The 21,767-nt window shown below is 44.0% G+C and overlaps 1 protein-coding gene across 2 annotated transcripts in view; it reads left to right on the top strand.

Moving 5' to 3' along the window:
- The window catches only part of KIRREL3 (kirre like nephrin family adhesion molecule 3), a 761,495-nt gene that overhangs the window by 708,713 nt on the left and 31,015 nt on the right, over positions 1-21,767 (top strand). The window contains exons 12-15 of one of the 2 annotated variants that reach the window (XM_083713548.1): positions 659-759; positions 2,394-2,592; positions 5,957-5,992; positions 15,424-15,531. In XM_083713548.1, the coding sequence (XP_083569674.1) occupies positions 659-759; positions 2,394-2,592; positions 5,957-5,992; positions 15,424-15,531 (444 nt within the window). The remainder of the gene's footprint in view (positions 1-658; positions 760-2,393; positions 2,593-5,956; positions 5,993-15,423; positions 15,532-21,767) is intronic. The other variant, XM_083713549.1, reaches the window with a different exon arrangement.

Below are 21,767 nucleotides of genomic sequence, written 5' to 3'. Positions count from 1 at the left end.
TCTGTTCTTAACCTGAAACTGTTCTTAACCTGAAGCACCACTTTAGCTAATGGGACCTCCTGCTGCCGCCGCGCTACCGGAGCCCCATTTCTGTTCTCATCCTGAAGCAAAGTTCTTAACCTGGAGCACTATTTATGGATTAGCGGAGTGTGTAACCTGAAGCGTATGTAACCTGAAGCGTATGTAACCCGAGGTACCACTGTAGTAGAATCCAAATTTATTTGCAAGAGACAGCCAGCTCAGTTTAGCTCAGCAAGGGCCAGCCCTGCAATCTCACCCACTACTACAAACAGCAGAGCCTAAACAACAGGTAGCCCTATAGCTCTCATCAGGGAGGAGTTTTGTGCTGCTCTCAGTTGCATGGTCTATGTCTCCGTGGTTGAGCATCTGCTTTGCAAGCAGGATGTCCCATGTTCAATCTCTGACATCTCCAGGTAGAACTGGGAGAGTCCCCTGCTACAAAACCCTGGAGAGCTGCTGCCAGTCAGTGTAGGCAAGGCTGAGCAAAATGGAACAATGGTCAGACTCAGAAGAAGGCAGCTCCCCATGTTCCTGTCTGTATGGGATTGTGAGCTCTATCCTGTGTATGCGAGGGGGGGGTGGAAGAATGCAGCACTATGTCACTCCCCGTTTTCCTCTGTTTCTGCCCTTTCCACAGGACCACCTATAATCTCCAGCACCCAGACGCAGCACGCTCTTCATGGGGAGAAAGGCCAGATCAAATGCTTCATCCGCAGCACGCCCCCACCAGACCGAATTGTAAGTAGGCACCTCCCTGAGCAACGTAAATAGCAGCCAGAGCCCAAGGGAAATGAATCATTCATTTATATTCCGCCCTTCAAAAGAAATTGTTTAGGACAGCTTATGTTGCATTATATTAAAACAGCATAATCAAAGCACAAATCAAAGGGCATGTGCTGGACCGCAACTCCCATCAGCCTCGGCCAGCAAAGCCAATGGTCAGGAATGGTGGGAGATGGTGTTCAACAGCCCCTAGAGGGTGCCATGTTGCAGAAGGTCACTCTTCAGCCAGGAAGGTTCCAACACTGGACTTCCTGCATTTGTGAGCTTCATCCAGCAGAAAATTATAAGGTAAGGGATAATGTGGAAGGCATCTTCCACTTCTTGGAGGATTGTTTGGCACCTTGGGGAACTGAAACCCAAACCTCCTATTTGGCTTTTTTGGTTTTAGCTTGTACAACTTCATGAGGATGAATGGTGCTCTAGAACAAGGGTAGCCAAGGTCTCGTGGGACTGCAGATTCCATCTTCCTTGACCATTGGCCATGCTGGGTGAGGCTGATGGGAACTGTAGTTCAACAACATCTGAAGGCACAGGAGGCCACCTTCTTGCTGAAGCTACACAGGTCTGGGTCTGGGCAGCGCCTGCCTGCGTGACCACCTGAGCACTCTATGTATGCTGCCTTGGGTTCCATGGTGGAAGTTAGAGTATAAATGTACGAAAACAAGTAAACAAATAAATAAAACAGCAGATAAAACCAGCATAAAAAGCAATGCATATTTACAAACATATGCTTCCCTTTTTTAGCTGCAGTAAGGGTTGCTTCTGATTTGCCTTTTTTAAAGGGAGGGGAATAACTTAGGTTAATTTCTAATAATTTATTTCTAATAATTGTCTGTGTTACTAATTATGTTTTTGTTAAATTCTCATATTACTCATTCGTGTTTTTAATGATTTTCTAATACTCTTTAGGTTACCAGTATTCTGTGTTCTCACTCTCACTGCTATATCTTAGGGGGCGGGGGATTATTATTTTTTAATTTTGTTATTTTCCAATGGTTACTATCCAAGGTGGCTATATTCTTCACTGCTGGAGGCAGTATGCCTTTAAATACCAGTTGGTGTGAATCACAAGTGGGGCAAGTTCTGTTGAACTCAGGATCTGCTCGCAGCCTTCTCATGGGCAACTGGATGGCCACTGCAAGAGCAGAGTGCCAGACTGAATAAGCCTTTGGCCTGATCCAGCGGATAATAAATAAATAAAATCACTGCAGATTCAGGGCTATTTTTTCCCAGCCTGGGAATGTGTGTGTGTTTGTGTGTACAAGAAAAATAACGTGGTAGGCAGTAGACAAGTCTATAGCTGAGGAGCCACCACTGAGAGGGCTCCTTCCCCAGGTCACCACTTACCACCCCTCCCTCAGTGGGGCAACCAGGAAAGAGTCTTCATCTCTCACCTTTGCGTATGAACATACTGATGTGGATAAGTATAAAACTGCTCACAAAGCATGCCAGAACCCACCCCGAAATCACTTTGCATATCAGATTTCTATGTTCCTATTTGTTAGTAAAAGGCGAAAACTTGATAAATAATTTCTAGCACGGGAGAACACTACCGAGGATGGCTAATCCCAGCTTGCTTTGATGCGCAGGCCTGGTCCTGGAAGGAGAATGTCCTGGAGTCAGGTACTTCAGGGCGTTACACTGTAGAGACCGTCAGCACGGATGAAGGCGTAATCTCCACATTAACCATCAGCAACATTGTGCGGGCTGACTTCCAGACCATTTACAACTGCACTGCCTGGAACAGTTTTGGTTCAGACACCGAGATCATACGCCTGAAAGAACAAGGTGGGAACTGCTATCATGTCATTTGTGTTTGGAAGGGAAAGAGCCTCTTGCTGAAATGGAGAGAAGGGGTTGGAAGGTGTGTAGATATCAAATAAGATGTAAGACCAGTGTGGCTTGGACTTATAGCTGGGTAAGGACAAGGAACCACATGATGTGGTCTTCTCGTGCGAACTTGACCTTCAGACATTACAGGAGTGGCATAGGAAGCAGGTATGAAAGCAACTCCAGTGCAGCTGAGATCTATCAGGCAGAGGCCTTAGAGAGAGACAGAAAAGAATGGTAAGGAGGGTATGAGTGCTTACGTAAAGCAGTGAGGCACTTTCCTGAAGAGCAGCAACATGAGAAACCTTCTCTGATCCTCGCACCATTTGAAAATGTTGCACAACTCTAAGTGGTGTTAACCTCAATCCAAGTTTATTTCTGCTGCTTCCTTTCTGAAGCAAAGGTACCAGTCTTAGAAACTTAACCAGGATTAGCTTAATTTTGAATCCCCTGCTGCATTGGCTTGTCCCTAAACCCTGCAGTTTGTGGTTAGCACCTCCACAACACTGAAACAATCACTTCCTGAGTATGTGCATTGGGGGTTTTTTCCAGACAAGCCACCCTTTCTTTGATTGAAAAGAAATTACCTGGGCTTTGAAGCTGCTAACTTGTGGTCTGCAGTGGGTACACCTTCAATTGAGGATTGTCTAGGGTCAATAACAATAACATAGTGCCTTCCAGATGTTGGACTACAACCTCCATCACCCTTGACTACGCTATATGAGGCTTTATGGGAGTTTGGATCCAATAACATCTGGAAGGCACCATGTTGGCTCCCCATGCAATAGCTTGTTTGGACTGGCAGCAACACAAGCAATCACAACTAGGCAGAGCTCTTCCACCTCTAGTTATATATGCAGACACAAGACTGCGTTACAGATATCCTGCTGCCAGTTCTCCAAACCAAGGAACAAGTGGCAGATCTGAGGACTCCCTGCCTCCCTCACTTGGCTTGGTAGAGCATTTCCTCAAACTGTACCTGCCAAACTGTGGTTTGTGCAATCCCATTCAAACAAAGTTTGCACAGATCACGCAAGCCACAGTTTGCTGGTAAGGACAACGTGGCAAACTAAGGTTTGAGGAAACGAGGAAGTGTTTTGGAGAAAAGAGAGGAAGGAGCGCTCATTACAGTCTCTCATTCTCAACCACAATCATCTGGAGGATCAGGAATGCGATATCTGAATGAGGGAGCAGTTGAAGGAAGGAAATGCATGGTGTGCAGCAACCACTGCACTTTGTGCAATTTGTGAACAAGTTGGCTATCTTCACCTCTCAGCTGTTATTGTCTATTACTCCTTTTTTAAAATTACTTTCTCCCAAATTCAGCAGTAGCACTGGGGGAAAGGGGAAAACCCATTCTCCCTTCAGCCCTGAAAGGTTATTTTGGTTGGAAGTAAACAAGCCTTTAAAGTATTTCACCCAGCCTAATGTCTCCTGTTGCAAAAAATGAAAAGAAAAAAGTAAACCCAAGCCATGTTAATTCATCTGTCCTTTGGCACATTACACAGTTACAGTCCAAGCTCAGATCTGTAACCAGTGTCTGGGAAGGGACGGCTGCAAGGTTTAATGCTGTCATGCCAGAAAAATGGAGCAGAGTGGGAGGAACTAGTTCAGCAGAAGCCGAATGAAGAGTAAAATGACTGGGAAATTCCAAGTTGCTGCCATTGCATCCCATTGTTTTGTGCTGTCATGAGCATGTCATAGTGATGGGATGTCATTCTTAGCATAGCTGCTTTAATGAGTACCCACATTAGCTGCTTATTAAAGCGTTAAGCTGAGTCACCCAACAGTAAGCTTTAACCACTGAAAATGAGAGGACCTCCCTCTAACAAGGGCAGAAATGGTTTCACATAGAAGGGCTTCAGGGCATTGGGGTTATGATTTAGGGCTTTGCTTTTTGGCTTGAAAACAGTTGTTTGGGACATACCTTATCCTGTCTTTTTCATGAATGTTCACTACTATTTGCAGTCACTTTCTCCCACTTTGCTGCTGCTTTTGTGGCCATTCCCTCCCTGCATTTCATCCCCCTCTCAAGTGATCCCAAGCAATCAGGGATCATGTACTGGATGTGATAACATCACGACCCTGTATAGCCAATCAGACTTTGGTTGATGTCCCTAGGGGCAAATGAAGCCTATTTAGTGTGAGCGTAACCAACATTTCCCCAAAGCACAGTCCCTTTGACTAAAGCCCTGGTTATGTTCCCCTCCTCAAAAGGGCGTAGAGGCTGGGAGAGTCCCAGAGGGAAGGCTGGACCTGCATCTGGAGGCCCTCCAGTTGCATCCTTCTCCATTAAATGCTAGGGCAGACAGGTAGATTGCTCTCATCAAGCTCTGATTTACAGGCAAGGCTGCCATCCAAATTAAATTGGAACTAAATGAACTTCTTAAAATTAGCCTTGGGTTCTATCCAGGGCAGATCAACTCCCTGGTTTGTTTTCCTGCCTCCTGCCTAAGTACAGAAATGTGTCTGGGTTAGCAGATGTTTCTGTGTTGTGGAGGGAGTGGCTCCCGCCAAACAGCTCTACACGGGGTTCTCGGCCGATCACAATGCAGAAAAGCACAATTAAAGACCGTTTGACTCAGGGTCATTGTTCCGGGTGCCTCATAAAGAAAAGGGTGACTGCCAAGTGCCCGCCAGCAGAGTAGGGCTCTCCATTGCAGAGGAGCTCTGCTGGAAAAGGGGGGAAATTAATCCTGGGATGAAAACCTGCAAGTGCCGCATCACTGAAAATTAACACAATATCAACATTGATTTTTAATGACTGAACCGATAAGTGAGTAGACAAATGCCTCTCTAATAGTCAATCCAATCATCCAGATAAAAGCATATGGTACAGACCAGCCAGGACTGTACCTTTTGAGAATGCAAGAGGGGCAATGCATGTTTAGATATGCCCCTGTGTTTAAAAAGCATGACTGAAGGCAGAAGGCAAGTGAGTCAGGGAGAAGGCTGGGTTAAAAACACTTCCCCCTGATATGCTAACATTCCATGTGCAGGGAGTCCTTTGTTTGTTTTCAACATGGGGCTCTGAAGAGGGGCAATCCTCGGTGCCAGACTACGCTGCCAAGTCCCCACAGTGATTTCCACCAAAGGACATATATGAAACTCTCTTGGCTAGAAACTTGCCCGGCCTCCAGTGGCTACATTGCAATGGAGAACTTTAAACACCCCTGAGCAGCTGCCCTTGGAATTGGTGGGTGAGGAACTCCCATATACATCGTATGATTTAAAAAGAAGAAACTGGCAAAAGTTTTAAATAGAAATAACTGCACAGTTGGGATTTGGCAAGGCTGTAGACACTTGCTTTATTTTCAAACAGGTACGGAAATGAAATCAGGAGCTGGTATGGAAGCAGGTATGGAATCATGGGTGAAGGTGACTATATGACTGGCCCCGGAGCTATGTTCTATAACCACCACCACCCCAACCAAACAGTGAAGCTGTATCCATCTAGGTTATCCCTCCCCTGAAAAGGAGGCTTGTGGGAGGTAAAACGACTCATTAGGAAGGGAGAATGATTTGAGTGAAATACCATCTTGGTTTTCAAATTCCATTGAAATGGCTTTTTGGTGCCTTCCGAGCTCAGGTCCTCGTATTTTTCTAAACGGGGTCGTGATAAAATTAACACTCTTGTTGCTTTGATGGAGGGGGAAATGGCAACACATTAGGAAGAGAAAGTATCCATAGATCTAAAGCTGGAAAACGCCCATGTCTTTGCTAATCCAGCTGTGTAGCAATCTGACATATATTTGCCCATGACCCCTAAACCGTTTCATGCTGGTGCCCTAAAATTGCCGGTTGCACTCTAGAACTGGATTTCAGTCCTATGTTCAGCAACCAGTAGCAAAGTCAAACTCCTGGTATAACCTATCATTATCCCACAATGAATAAATTAGCAATGGTCATCTTAGAAAAAGACACTAATTGTTGTGGTCCAGGGAAAGGTTTTGGGAGCCCATCAATCTTAGAAGCAGTTTATTGCTGACTCCATTCCAAATCCATCCAGTCTCTAAGTGCCTCCCACAAGGCCTTGATTGGACACCCAAGGGAAATGAAGGTGGCCATGTTCTTTAGTCAGTTCCATTGCATGGTTTATTTGGCTAACTTAAGCTTCTCATTTCCCTGAATTTCAGTATATGCGGCAATTATCTCCATCTGGCTGACCCTACCGCACTGTACACAGCACACTCTGGACATTTGGGTTGCATCCAGCTAAGTTCTGCTCAGAGTAGACCCACTGAAATGAATGAACCTAAGTTCGTTTTGTCTATTAACTTCAGTGGGCCTACACTGAGTTGGCCTAGCATTGGTCACAAACCATTGTCTCTATCATGCACCATCTTTCTTTATGGCTCTTATTTCCATTCACATTTGTCAACGTAGGACTCAACCCTGTCACCATCAGCATTTTCTCACTTGCCTCTGGATCTCTCTGTGTGTTCCTCTGATGTTTCGGAGCTAGCAGCATGTTGCCCATGCCAACTCATCCCTGCTCAGTAGGCCTTCCTTGCTTCTTCAGAATGGACAAGGAATTGCAAAGGGTTTGTCAAAGGGTTGTATCCAACCAAGTCCTACTTAGAGTAGATCCACTGAGATAAATGAACCTTAGCTAGCTATCCCTGTACTGTTGGTCTTCTCTGAGTAGAACTACCATTGGATGCAACCCAATACCTTTTCAACATGGTGAACTTTCACCCTCAGCTTTGCCTTGAATTAAATATTTACATCCAGGTGGGTGCATCCTTCTTTCAGTCCCCCTCCAGTGCCATTTGCACCCTACTTTATCCCTCCACAATATAGACCAGCCCACTGATATCTGTGTATTGTTGATGAGCAACTTCATTGCAGTGATCTTCTGAGACCCACTGAACTTCCCCATGTCCACCTGGGAACACCCATTGTTGTGCACTCCTGTCTATCTATCTGTTCCCAAAATAAAAGATGAGGGCCAATGCTATAAATGTGTGAAAGGCAAAATCTTTATTGCTCAGGTTCTTTAAGCAAATCTCTGTCTTATTGTTGTTGCTGTTGCTGTCATTATTATTAAGCAGTATTGATCTAGATGCAATTTTGGTGGGGTGTTTGCTTGACAGTAAATGGCTAGAGATGCAATCCCTGGCATTTCTGCTCAAAGGATCTCAATTAACAAAGATGTGGGAAATTTCTGCCCGAGACCAGAAATCTACTGCCAGTCCACCCACTGGGACTGGTAGGCCAGGAAGAAGAGAGGCAATAAGTAGGCAGAGCCAGAGCCAATCAACTCTCATTTTGTCCCCCTCTCCCCACTGACTTCTGCAAGGGCAACTCTGAGACTAAGGATGAACAAATGGGTAGGCATTTCTGCCCGGGACTGATTGTAAGAAGCCAGGTGGGTGGGAGCTGGCTGAGGGCAGGCTGATCTTGGTGGGGCAATGCCCTGTTTGCCTGAATGCACCAGCCTCCACCACAGTCACAATAAATGGAACTGGAATAGATGAACCAATGGTTTGTTACTGTTGTCAAATCTATTTGGCAGCAAATATATGCAAGTTAGAGTAGACCAGGACTCACTGAAAACCCTTTAATTTCAACGGGTCTACTCCAAGTGTGACTAGCCCATCTGGATCCAGCCCAAGGAGCCAACACACACACACACACACAGAGAGAGAGAGAGAGAGAGAGAGAGAGAGGAAGAAATCATGCACTCTATAATCTTAAGGGCTGGGTAGTGGCTCCATGTAAGCAAATCTGCACACCACTGTCAGTTCAGAGCTTTAGCATGGGGGACAGGAAATTGACACAGCAGGTAAGTTCCATGCCTGCCACCAGAAACATGAATTGTGTGATGTAGATTGTACAGGCGCCATCTCACAAGCACCCCCAGCTGCAGTGTGGGCAGGCAGGGACAAGTGAGGGCCAAATGCTGTACTATTTGTGCTTCTGCTCCCTGTTGAGGCTTAACACAGCATGGGGCATTTTAATAGGAATGGCTGCTGTCATGCCGCTGCAATAACTAATCACACATTCTTACATTGGGAAGGAGGGGAGTCAGCTTCGATTGCAAGGGAAAGCAGGTTTCAAACTCAATTTAGTGTTGTCAAATTCAAAAATTAGGCCTGTGGCATTGCAGAACTTCAAGCTCCATATAGCATACAGCTTGGACCCAGATAATGAAATCTTTCATTGCAATACCTTCCTTGCCAATAGGGGATAAATAGCAAGAGCACACCCAGAGCCACTAGCAGTAGGTTTTTCCCCCCAATAATAATAATAATAAAATCCAATTGGAAAGAAGCCCCCAGAGAAAAAGACAGTGTGCAATGATATTGTAGGACTTCATATATTCACTCTGTCTTAATGATTCCACAATAAATTGGCTCAGTTTGCACTGAGGGTGAAGGAATGGTTGGGGAGTGTTCCCCCCCCACCAGTCTCCCTTGGACTCCAGCTGGGCTCTAAAATGTCCAGCTGGGATAATTCTGTCTATCTCCATGAGCAGTAATGATAAACCCATGCATGGATGTGAGCTACAAATCCAGTAACTGGGAATGGGGAGCTGGGCAAGAGAGGGCAAGCCCTTATATACTGTTGGGGCTCTTCCTCTGTTAGCCAAAACAACAGGAGAAATTAACCTAAGGTTAGGAATGGGAGAGAATGTAGATTTATTTAATGGCAAACCTCCCTAATTTTTCAATTTCTGAAACAATTCACCAAACAAAACATAGACCTCTACAGAAATTCTCACTTCTCTGGGTTTGGCAGTGCGGTTTTCCAGCCAAGAAATACGTACAAAAATTGCATATACTAAAGTGCCCATATAAATGCATATAGACATGAAAGGAACATGCAAAGATGTGTTATATTAGGGAGCTTTTTTTTTTGCAAAAATGTGTATATTAGGCAAAACAGCATGTACTGTAATATGTATAGATTGGGATAGATTCTCCTTAAAATGCTGGTGAATTTTCATGCAGATGTGTTCTAAAAGAAAATGCAAACAGATGTAGAGAACTGAACTTTAGATTGGAAAAATAAGAAATTGAGAGAAACCAAAGCTGACAGATGCACCCATCCTTGCCCAAGATCTAAGAGGATCTATCCTTTGCCTGTAGCTGCCAGTCCCTTTCCATTATCAACTCAAATGAAAGATAGAGTTTTACAAAACAGCCATCATCTTGTGCTATACTTTTACATCCTTTATTTCAGCAAAGACATCCAGCTTGCATGCCACTTGCAAATGTTGGTGGTCTTGCCACTGTATCCTCCTTAACAATATTTGCCCCCCTTCCTCTATGTGAACAGTTTTGAGACCTACCCCTCACAACAGTTAGCAGACAGAATTCTTACCCTTTTTGTGATAGGTATATGTCAGGGTGGCGCTGTGGGTTAAACCACAGAGCCTAGGGCTTGCCGATCAGAAGGTCAGCGATTCGAATCCCCGCGACGGGGTGAGCTCCCATTGCTCTGTCCCTGCTCCTGCCAACCTAGCAGTTCGAAGGCACATCAAAGTGCAGATAGATAAATAGGTACTGCTCTGGCGGGAAGGTAAACGGCGTTTCCGTGCGCTGCTCCGGTTTGACAGAAGCGGCTTAGTCATGCTGGCCACATGACCCGGAAGCTGTACGCCGGCTCACTTGGCTAATAAAGTGAGATGAGTGCCGCAACCCCAGAGTCGGTCACGACTGGACCTAATGGTCAGGGGTCCCTTTACCTTTATCCTTTTAATATGTCAGGGTTGGTGAACCCTAAGCCTTCTGGACGTTACTGGATTTCAACTAAATCCTGGCAGGTGAGGCCGAAGGTCAGGAATTATGACTGTTGGAATCTAGTAACATCTGGAGGCCCAGAATTCCCCCAGATCTGGTACATAGCATCCATGAGGTTGTTTTTCTCTTCCTCCCTGGTATATGCAACAGCAGCCTTTTCAGTATATGCAATCCACATAATAATGGATTGTGAGTCTTCCAAACAGAAAGCAATTCTAGACATTTGAGCTGACTGCAGAAACAATTTTCCCCTCTACCTGCTGATTCATCACACGGTCATTCAATTTCAGGGCATCATCCTCTTTATTATTTAAAAAATGTGTTTAGTTCAGGCAACTTTTCCCCTGAGGTAAAAGCAACAATTACAGGGTACTGATTGGGATCAGTACTGCAGCATGTGGAGAAAGGGGTTTAAACCTTTACTCCATACCTACAGCAGTTTTCCACTTAAAATGTGCCTCTCCCCGCTACTGCTTGCTACCAAAGGCAGTGCTGCAGCTATGGGGATAGGGGGTGCCACTATCAGGGTTAATTATTATTATTATTATTATTATTATTATTATTATTATTATTATTATTTATACCCCGCCCACCTGGCTGGGTTTCCGCAGCCACTCTGGGCGGCTTCCAACACAATATTAAAATACAGTAATGCCTCAAACATTAAAAGCTTCCTTAAACATTGCTGCCTTCAGATGTCTTCTAAAAGTCTGGTAGTTGTTGTTCTCTTTAACATCTGGTGGGAGGGCGTTCCACAGGGTGGGTACCACTACCGAGAAGGCCCTCTGCCTGGTTCCCAGGCCCAATACTCACAGGCAGAGCAGCAGCAGCAATGTCCCGAGGCCTCCTTGGAGCCTTATAATCTGTGGTGGAGTATGGGCCCTCTCCCAGGCCCAAGATGGAAAACGGGCTTCAAGGATCTGAGGGCAATGAAACAATCTCTGAGACAGCTAGAGCACCGGTGGCGGATAACTCATTCTGAATCTGACCGGACATGGGTTAGAGCTCAATGTCGAGCCTACCAAATGGCAATAGTGATGGCGAAGAAGACCTTCTTCACCGCCTCTATTGCATCTGCAGAAAACAGTGGCATGAGACTCTTTCAGGTGGTTCGCAATTTAGCGGAACTACCTGCAATGATTTTGCAAAGTTTTTTTGCAAAGATAAAGTCGCTCAGATTCGGGAAGAGGTAGACTTCACTGTGGGAGCAGGGCCAGGGCGAGAGAGTGCTAGAGTCCTGCCTAGTCAAGTTGCGTGGGATCAATTCCAATCTATTACCCCTGAAGATGTGGACAGCTTCTTGGACGACTGAAACCAACCACCTGTCTCCTTGATCCTTGCCCATCCTGGCTTATAAAAGCTACCCGGGAAGCCTTTAGAGAGGCACCACTGAGGTTCCCAGCCTGTACGCAAAAGTTTATGCGTGGGTGTGCCAAACTGGGTCTTTGACCTGGGTGAAATAAAGCCTAGATTGCTCCTGCCAGGGGTACCATTTACTGTAAACACAAAACCCCAGTGGATAAAATTGCCAAGTCAATCAGAACCAGACAGTCTTGTGAAAAAACAACAACAGCTAAGTACACAACAGAAAACAGGTACTGAGAAAGAAAACAAGAAACACATGCGCACAGAACAGAACAGAACAGCAATTTCACAGACTCCCTTTCTTAAATATTCCATTTCTTCCCCTCTAATTTAAGCAGGATCTGTCAAAACCAATGAAGATCCTCTTTTGGCAGTTAGCATATTCTGTGGCTGTGTGGTACAACACCAAAGTGTTCAAGGCAGAAACTAATTGGAATAAAGAGCACTGTTTGCTGTAAAAGTCAAGCAAAACTGTGCTGCAGTGGAAAATGTCATTTCAGTAAGAGAATAGCTGGGGCTTAAACTCCTTCATCCTTGCAATGGTGATTAAAATAAATAAACCTCATTGATAAAATGTTTTCCCTAAACCATAAAAAGCAGGTCGGTTTTGCAAACTGAGAAGTAGTGGATTGAAGAAACTTAAGCCAACAACACATTGGCGGTAAAGTAGGTTAGCATGAAGTTCAGGTCACTTCTGCATTCTTTGCAGCACCTCGCACAGTGTATATAGGTGATAATGGTAGCATTCTACCTGACTCCTTTCATCTGCTACATCTTGAACGCAGCATCCCTTCATGTTACCTAATTCACATCCCTCCTGCTGTTCTAGCCTGAACCAAGTTCTGTTGGATGCATCATGGTGGGTTTAGTGTCCAGTTCTGCCAAATTGTAATAAAAATGGCTAAAATCTGTCATACATTAAAACCACAAGCAATGTGAAACAATTCAGCATAAAAATGGGAGACAGAACTTCAAGCCACAATAAGGTCTTATCTGCTCCACCTGAAGCTTAAAACTGAGTGCCAAGCAACCAGACATATCTAGGTAGGGAATTCTACAACCTGGGTGCCACAGTGGAAAAGGCCCTGCCTTGCATTCCAACCAATTGTGCTTCTAAAAGTGGTGGGATACGTGCTGTGTCAAAAAAATACTTCCGCATTTTCCCCCCATCCCAGTTATTATCCATCAATTAATGAGATAAGAAATTGCATTAAAATTTTTACCTAAGGCATGATAAAATTTCAGTGAAATTCTTATGAGTGGGGTGCAGGATTTTCTTATGTACTTGCCTTGCTTTTGAGGTAGCCAACTGTTATTTGGGAATGTCCTTCCTTCCATTCTACAAATCATCTCACCAGTGATCTGCACACTGCAGCCTCCCCAGGTCCCATGCCCCAGTCAAAACTCATCATGCAGTAGCTCTACCCATGAAGTGCTTGAGATCAGGGGGCATGGGCAGTCAGGGAGGCTGCAGAATGCTGGAGAACTGCTTGCTCGAAATAAAAAGCACATCCACCACCCTTGGCCACGTCGCAATGTGAAAGAAAGTAAGCTGAAATCCCCACAGCAACAGAAATGATCAAGGCATTCTCAGATACCCTGAGAAGGATAGGGAGAAATGGAAGCTTCTTTTTCAGCTGAACAAAACTAACCAAAAAGGGGGGCAGATTTGGGCACAGCGCAAGGAGGGGCACATATTGCAGAGGCTTGGACATTGAATACAGTGGGTAGGCCGGATCACATGGAAGGAAACGGACCTTCAAATATTTGGACCCCAAACCAAAGCTTTTGTTAGCTACTTGGCCAAGGCCTGCCAGTGAGCTTTGGGACTGAATGGGGATTTGAACCCAGGTCTCGTCAGTTTTCATCCAATGTTCTAGTCACCATAAGCACACTGGACCACACAATGAACGGTTTGATTTGGGATGGTGATTGTGTTTTGACTTACATGCTAATGAACAACCAAGCCATAACATCGAAGCTGTGCACTGACTGATTGCTGATTGCAGTGGGAAAAGCTTCAGTGCCAGATAATTCTGCTGCACTACTCCAGCTTCCAGAGAAAGTGCTAAAAAAAGCAAACCCACCTCTCCTTCAAGATAGATTCCGATGACAATTTGTTTCCTATCTGTTTACACTGCTTTTCAATTATCTAACTTACAAAGGGGATTACACAACATACAGTATTTTTTTAAAAAAACTAAGCACAATCTATTAAGAGCAACAAAACCAATGAAACCTAATTAACAGTCAACAGCAGGATCAATCCACAATGTCAATCGATAAGCAGGGATCTAGTTTTCAAAGGCCTGATACCAGAAAAAAAATGTTCCTACTTCTCTCTGAGAGGAGGCAAATGCCCGAATCAAATCAGCCTACTCCTTGGGAAAGGCATTCCACAGGATTTGGGCAAGAACTGAAAAACTGCTGCTCCTACTGGATGCTGTTCTTGCATCTCTCAGCCAGTGCTGATGGTATCTGCTTATAAACTCTCTACACGGTGACTGAATCTGTATGGAGCGTCTGAAGCATCCAGCCATTCATAAAGGAAAACTACACATCTTCACCATAACGTATTTCAGTTTGGTAGGTCAGATTTGTGACCAGACATGCTAAATGAGTATAAATGATGTCGTTTTGGTCACCAGACACCAAGCCCATAGGAAGCCAATACATGGTCCATCCAGAAAATGAATGGATGGGGGTCAAGATGTTCTCAGAGTTTAGTGCTGTGTGCTTGACTCTAGCCACCTCCTGGGCTCATGCACACAATATCACCACAGATTCTTGTAAGAACTGTAAACTTTCTTTCCTTATGATTTTGAAACAAAGGCTGAGGTTTCCAGTGTGCCACATCCTTTGCTTAGTATCAAAATTACATACCTGTGCAGCAAATTTACACATGCCCAGAATGTGTGCTGCCTGGATTTTTATTATTATTATTATTATTATTATTATTATTTCCCTGTCTCCTCTGCAAAAGTCTTAATATTTCAAATAGTTCACCTGCACTAAACTGAATAAATCACCCACACTCACCCTACCCTGGCCTCTACCAGCAATGTTTGCATTTGTTTTGTCAAATGTGAGAGATCCAGGGGTCAGTGACACGAGCCACACATCTCCATTTGTCTTCCCTCTGAACAAACAAGTCCCCAACCAACTCATCTGAGTATACCATGTGTCATTCGCCAAGCTACCCTTGCATTTTATTGGTTTGGCACTAATCTGAGGCCCCATCTGCACCATACATTTGAAGCAATTTCATACCACTTTCATCACCTAATAATCTTGGGAACTGTTGTTCCTTAAGGGTGCTGAGAGCTGTTAGGAAACTTCCTCACAAAGCTGCGGTTCATAGAGTGGTTTCTCAATCCTTCTTCCCAATAAATTTTGGGAACTATAACTGTGCGGTGAAATAGTGGGTTTCCTAATATCTCTCAGCACCCTAAGAAACTACAATTTCCGTAATTCTTTGGGGGCAGTCATGACTGTTTCAAGTGGTATTGTGCTGCTTTAAATGTGTAGTGCAGATGTGGCCTTAATGTTTGACTGTAGGAGCATCTGATGATAGACAACCAGGGTTCTGGTAGTGAATGGGGGACAAGGAGAAAGGACAAAAGTTGGTGATATCCGGAGCCCATCTCCACTTCATTTGCTCTCTTGTTTTTTCCAGAGTCAGTGCCAATGGCAGTCATCATAGGCGTGGCAGTTGGAGCTGGTGTGGCGTTTTTGGTGTTGATGGCCACCATTGTGGCTTTCTGCTGTGCTCGCTCTCAGAGAAGTAAGTCACTTTCTTTTTATTCAATTGACTCTCTGACCATATCATGCTGGAAGTCTGGAAGCCCTTCTCTTCCTAGGAAAACCACATGGAGAGGTAATGTAAGTTTATCCAAAGCTGCCTCTTCTTGTGACATCCTCAAAGACCCGTCTGGCCTTGATTCCCTGGTTATGATAAACATTTTATCCCTCCAGTCATGACGCTGGGATGGAGACAGCTTGGGAGGAGTCAACTTCAGCTAGGTAAAATCATTTTGCAAGTCTATAGTGAAGGGAACTTTCATTAGATTAGGTTGATGGCTCTATCTGTAATTAAGAGAAAGGAATGTAACCCAATGGTAGAGCACATGTGTTGCATGCAGAGAGGCCCAGGTTCAGTTCCTGACATCTCCAGGTAGTGCTTGGAAATACCGTGCCTAAAACCCTGAAGATCTGCTGCCGATAGATAGGCCAGTGGTCTGACTCAGTGTTAAGACAGACCATCAGGTGTCAGCTATTTTATACATGCTGTGCTCCTAAGTGCAATGTGTAGAACAGCTCTGAGCTCTTGCTGCACATGCCTCCAGGGTGAACATGATATGGATGCACCATATTATTGCTTGACTAAATCCAACTTATTTTGTACACATGCTTAAGCTGTCCTTGTGACTTCAACCCACCATTAAACCATGCCATAAATGTGGGAAGTAATGTGAAGGAAGTACATTGTAGAGCTATCCCGTGTAAACTTCAGCATGCTGTTGCAGCACTGCATTTCACGGCCTCTCCAGATGTCCTTTTCATTGTGCATTCATGATTATTTGTGCTCATGGTGGTATTGGGACAGGTATGCAGGATCCCATTTTCAGCACCATTTGCACCTGCAGCAGTTTTGGAGCAAATGTACTCTTTGTTTGCAGTCAGTTCATGTCCTGTATCTCCCTGCTAAAATCCTGAAACTTTTCACACTGCAAATGTTCTAGGTCGTTTGTTTATTTGTGCCATTTTTGTTGTGCTATAGCACTGCCCTTCCAGATGAAAATAAAACAGCAACATTGGGAAATCACAGAACAACTAATAAAGCAGAATGATGTATGCATGGTCCAGTATAAATCCACCACTCACACACTATTATTGTGTCAGTGGCATGTTGCACTTGTGAAGGAACTTTCCATTCTGCCATGTACTGTATTTCCCACATGCAGCACTGTTTCCATTGTGCTGCAGTTTGTCTTCCACCAAAAGTTGTGTTATTCATCTCACTGTCCAATGTGGTGAAATTATGTACCAGTAATTATATTTTCATTGCATTATCCCACTCCATTCACTTCAATGCAAAGGAACCACAATGCAAAAGGGGGAGTGAGAGAGAGAGAGAGAGAGAGAGAGAGAGAGAGAGAGAGAGTATTCCATATCATTTACAGACTAAAAGCAACAACAACAGTGAACACTGATTATAATTGCTAGATTGAGTTCTGTTCTGGACATGGGACAAATAAGCAGACATTGGCAGTTTCTGCTCCTGTTTCTGTCTGAATTCTCTGACATCCCTACTTCCATCTCCACCATCGAGCAGCTCTTGCCATTTGGAGATTTACTCTTATCTTAGCTGTCATCTGCTTTCCTAGAATTTCCACCCAATTGGTGCTAATCTTGCCATATGGAGAAATGATCAGTTTGCACCTTCTCTTTGACAGCCAGATAGATAGATAAGATTGATATTTGCACCAGCCACCAAGCATTGCTGTTACTCTTCAGATGTTTGAAGACATTGACCATGCCTCCTCTTAAACCTCTCTTCTCCAGACCAAACGTACCCGGCTCTTTCAACCATTCTTCCACAGACTTGGCTTCTCCAGACCCCTTCATCACCCAAGTCAATCTCTTTCTTAAAATGTGGCTCTCAGACCTGGAGACAGTACCATTTACTGCTTTTTGCATGGGACCCCAATATCTGCCCTGGGGTGGGCAGCCCGCTCCTCCCTAGTTGTAGCACCAACCACATCTGGAGGTCTTCTTTTGCATTTGACCAAATGTATGGAGAATACAGCAGAAATACGCATTAGCTTCGTATTAACGTGTTGCTTTTATTTTATACTAAAAGATGTCTTGGTTTTATGAACATTGCTCCCTGTTCTGAGCCTGCAGGGATCAGGAAGGCTATACATTTAAAATGAAATCTATACTCGAATCCCTTGCTGAGCCCGTAATGCTGTTGGCTTTGCTGCCGAGTCGACAAAGCAGATGTTAAAATAAACATCACAAATGCAAGAAAAGGATTGTGGAGGTAAACAGGAGCAGCTCATTAGGAAAAAAAGGCATAGAAGTTAAAGAATGATTGTTGGCTGAGCGAACAGGGATCAAACCATCGGGGGAAGGAAGAGTGATTGTTCTGAGCTTCTGAGACAGCAAGAGAGAACAAGCAGTCCTCAACCATGCCTCTAACTGTAGGGATAGTGAAAGACAAATAAGCCAAACACTATGCAAAATCCCTGTGTTGCGGTGCCAATATATATAAAAAACCCAGTTGGTTCTTTCTGGATTGTTTGCAAAGAAATCAAAGAGCCAGAAGCTCTCCCTGGACTTGCTTAATGAATGGCTGGGCCTGCATACTAGTTTGTTCTTAACAGCAATAATTGTGTCTGCTTCCCCCCCCCACTCGCCCCCCCCCCCTTTTATGACTCTCCCAAACCCCATTAAGCGGCTCTTTCAGGTATTAGCAAATTAAATATCTGGCAGTCATTAATCTTGCATTTTGGTAAGTATTTTTTGATGGGCAGGCGCGCAGCTAAGACCTGAGAAGAGGCCAATTCAATTTCGGTGGAATCATTCAGCGATGATGGCACCATTCAAGCTTGCTCAATAGAAAATGGGCCAACTCGTCGTTGCGGTGTCAACGGTCAGACATAATCAGTCTCGTCTGCACATTCCCCTCATCTTTCTTTTCTTTTAAGATAGATGTGAGCACACTGTATCATTCCTCTGATCCTGGGACAGAGGGAGAACATGTGGCTCATTACCTACTCCTTATTCGATGTAACCAGATGGCTCTGGATTATTTGCAGGGCACACAACATCTAACATTGGTATATTTGTGATGATGACAGATCAGGCGTGCAGCAGTGGTGCCAAGGCTTGGATTAGGAAGCAAAGCCAGAGTTTCAAAGCACCGGATGTTTGGAGGCTGGAGCCAAGCTAGTGGCATTCCCAAGGCTCTAAATGAAACCTTTGGGTCTACTCTGTCTTGATTCACAAGCTGCAAACATCCATGAACAGTGTGCATGAGGTGGTGTTGGTGTTGATTTGCATGCTGATCTCCTTCAGCAGTCCCTTGCCCACCCTCAGATCTGCATGCTGAACTCAAAACAAACTGAGCTAACTGACATGGATGTAAGAAAGAATTGCTTTCTGTTTTGCCCTCTTGTTAATCCCATGCAGTGCTGTCTCCATTCTGCTGCAGTTTGTCTTCTGCCAAAAACTACGCTATTACTCTTGGTAGCTGCTGTGGCAAAATTATGTAATTTACTTAAATAATTAAATACATGAATTTGAGAGAGGTGTAGCCAATTACGTATCATTTGTGGACTGAACAGAACAACAGTGAATACTGATTGTATTTGCTGGGTAGATTTCTGCTACAGACATGGCATGAATAAACAAAATTGGCAATTTCTATTCCCATTTCTGTTTTCATTGGAATTCAATACAGGTTGGATTTAGTCCTTGCTGACAGATATTTTCTCAATCCCTCTAGACATATTAACAGCTGCAATGCCAAGTTCCATGGGTCTCCCATGAAGCAAAGGAGCCCCTGATAAAGGAGAATCTGCTTCATGAAATGTGTGTGTGTATCATGAGTGGATCAGTGTATTTCTAGGCTATATCACTTTTGCAAGTGTTCATTCATAAGTCCGTTCCAAACCATTTCTACATTTATCTAATTAGCATGAAAATTCTTGTTTAAATACACACTTTTAAGATATAAAATGCACAATTCTAAATGTATTTTATCCTAATATATATTTTATTTTATTTAACAAGGCATCTATACCACTTAATCAAAAGGAATCTCTAAGTGGTGTACATAACATGGTGTAAATTGTTCATTAAAAATGCACTCAAAACAGGTGTTAAAACAGTAAAAAAAATAATGAAATTGCCAAAATACAGGGTAATCAACAATTTTTAAAAGCAAATGTATGTAATATAATACATATCTGAGTAAGCATGCTTAAGCAAAACAAAATAAAATAAGTACGTGGTGAAAACTGTGCCATAAAGGTGCCTGCCTAATATCAATACAGTGGTACCTCAAGTTACAAACGCCTCAAATTACAAACGCTTCAGGTTACAAACTCCGCTAACCTGGAAGAGTTACCTCGAATTGAGAACTTTGCCTCATGATGAGAATGGAAATCGTGTGCCGGCGGCACAGCAGCCGCAAGAGGCCCCATTAGTGAAAGCACACCTCTAGTTAAGAACAGTTTCAGGTTAAGAACGGACCTCTGGAACGAATTAAGTTCGTAACTAGAGGTACCACTGTAGTCAGGGAATTTCAGAGCATAAGTGCTGCCATGCTAGTGCCCCATCTGCACTAGATAGTTAAAGTAATATCATTCCACTTTGAGCAGTAATGGCTTGCCCCTAATAAGTCCTTGGAACTGCAAGGGTTCTGAGAGTTGTTAGGCTACCCCTATTCCCCGCAGGGCTTCAATTCTCAGACCGGTTTAGCTATCAAACCTTCTTCCCAAGGAGCTCTGTGGGGTCTCCTAACAACTCCCAGCACTTTAACAAATTATAGGATACTTTGGGGGACTGCTTAAAGTGATACAATACTGCTTTAAATTTATAGTGCAGGGGTGGCCTAAAATCCCAATTTCTTGCAATTATGAACATTATGATAGAATCATCTAGTACAACCCCCTGCAATGCAGGAATCTCAACTAAAGCATCCATCCAACCTCTGCTTATAAACCCAAATGAAGGAGAACCCACCGCCTCCCAAGGGAGTCTGTTCCACTGTTGAACAGCTTTTACTGTCAAAGTCCTTCCTGTTTAGTCAGAATCTCATTTCTTGTAACTTGAATCCATTGGCTTGGGCTCTACCCTCTGGAGCAGGAGAAAACAAACTTTAGATATTTGAAGATGGCTATCACATCTCCCCTCAGTCTCCTCTTTTCCAGGCTAAACATACCCAACTTCCTCAACTGTTCTTCATATGGCTTGGTTTCCAGACCCTTGATAATCTTTGTCACCCTCCCCTGCACACATTCCAGCTTGTCAAATTGTGGTGCCCAGAAAGGGACACAGTATCCCTGGTGTGGTCTGACCAAGGCAGAATAGAGTGGTACTATTATTTCCTTTGAACTGGACACTATACTCCTGTTGATGCAGCCTAGAATAGCATTAGCTTTTTGTTTGCTTGTTTTGTTTGCTCGTTTTGCTGCTGCTGCATAACACGATTTTAAGCTTGTGATCTACTCAGACCCCTAGATCCTTTTCACATGTACTACTGGCAAGTCAGGTGTCCTCCATCTTATATGTGTGCAGCTGGTTGTTCCTGCCTAAGTGCAGAACCTTACATTGGTCCCTATTGAAATTTATTTTGTTAGTTTTGGTCCAGGTTTCCAGTTATGTGGCAGTGGTCCTTGTGAAAGCGCCAGGCAGTTGATTAGGAGAAGTGCAAAATGCAGAGGACAACTCTTTTCTGGACCACACATTTGTTGCAGAGTTGAGGAACGGATCAGTTCCTATAAGACTATATTGCTAGCATCAGCTCTCTGTAGCAACTAAGAATATGTTGGGGCAGGGGGATAAAAGTTGACTAAAAGATGACTAAAAGCCACCAATAAAAACAAGAGCACCCTAAAAGCAAGAGATAATTCCTAAAAATGAGTACTGAGCCCCCAAAGCGTAGCAAAAACACACACAAACCCATGTTTTTGCTGCTTTCCCAAAAAGAGTCAATTCAACTAATCAGGTAGTTTTCCCTTGGGAAAGAATTTCACAAACAAACAAGAACACGCTTACATTTAAAAGGTCTGAGTTTTACTGAGCCCACACATTTCCCGTAAATGTGTTTACGATTTAAAAGTAGCTGAAAATTGAAGGTGTGCACTTTGCTGAAGAAAACAGCATCCATTGATGGGCCAGCTGACTCCACAGTAGGATTTGTGCCACAAGCCCAGCAAGTACCACTAAGACTTGAGACTGGCAGGGATATCCCTGGAGTGCCAACTCATTGGTGTAATAGCAGTGGGA

The sequence above is a fragment of the Podarcis gaigeae genome (assembly GCF_964106915.1).
Source record: "Podarcis gaigeae genome assembly, chromosome: 15".
Classification (NCBI taxonomy): Eukaryota; Metazoa; Chordata; class Lepidosauria; order Squamata; family Lacertidae; genus Podarcis; species Podarcis gaigeae.
The sequence above is the reverse complement of the archived record's forward strand: the minus strand, read 5'-3'. Positions and strand labels throughout refer to the sequence as shown.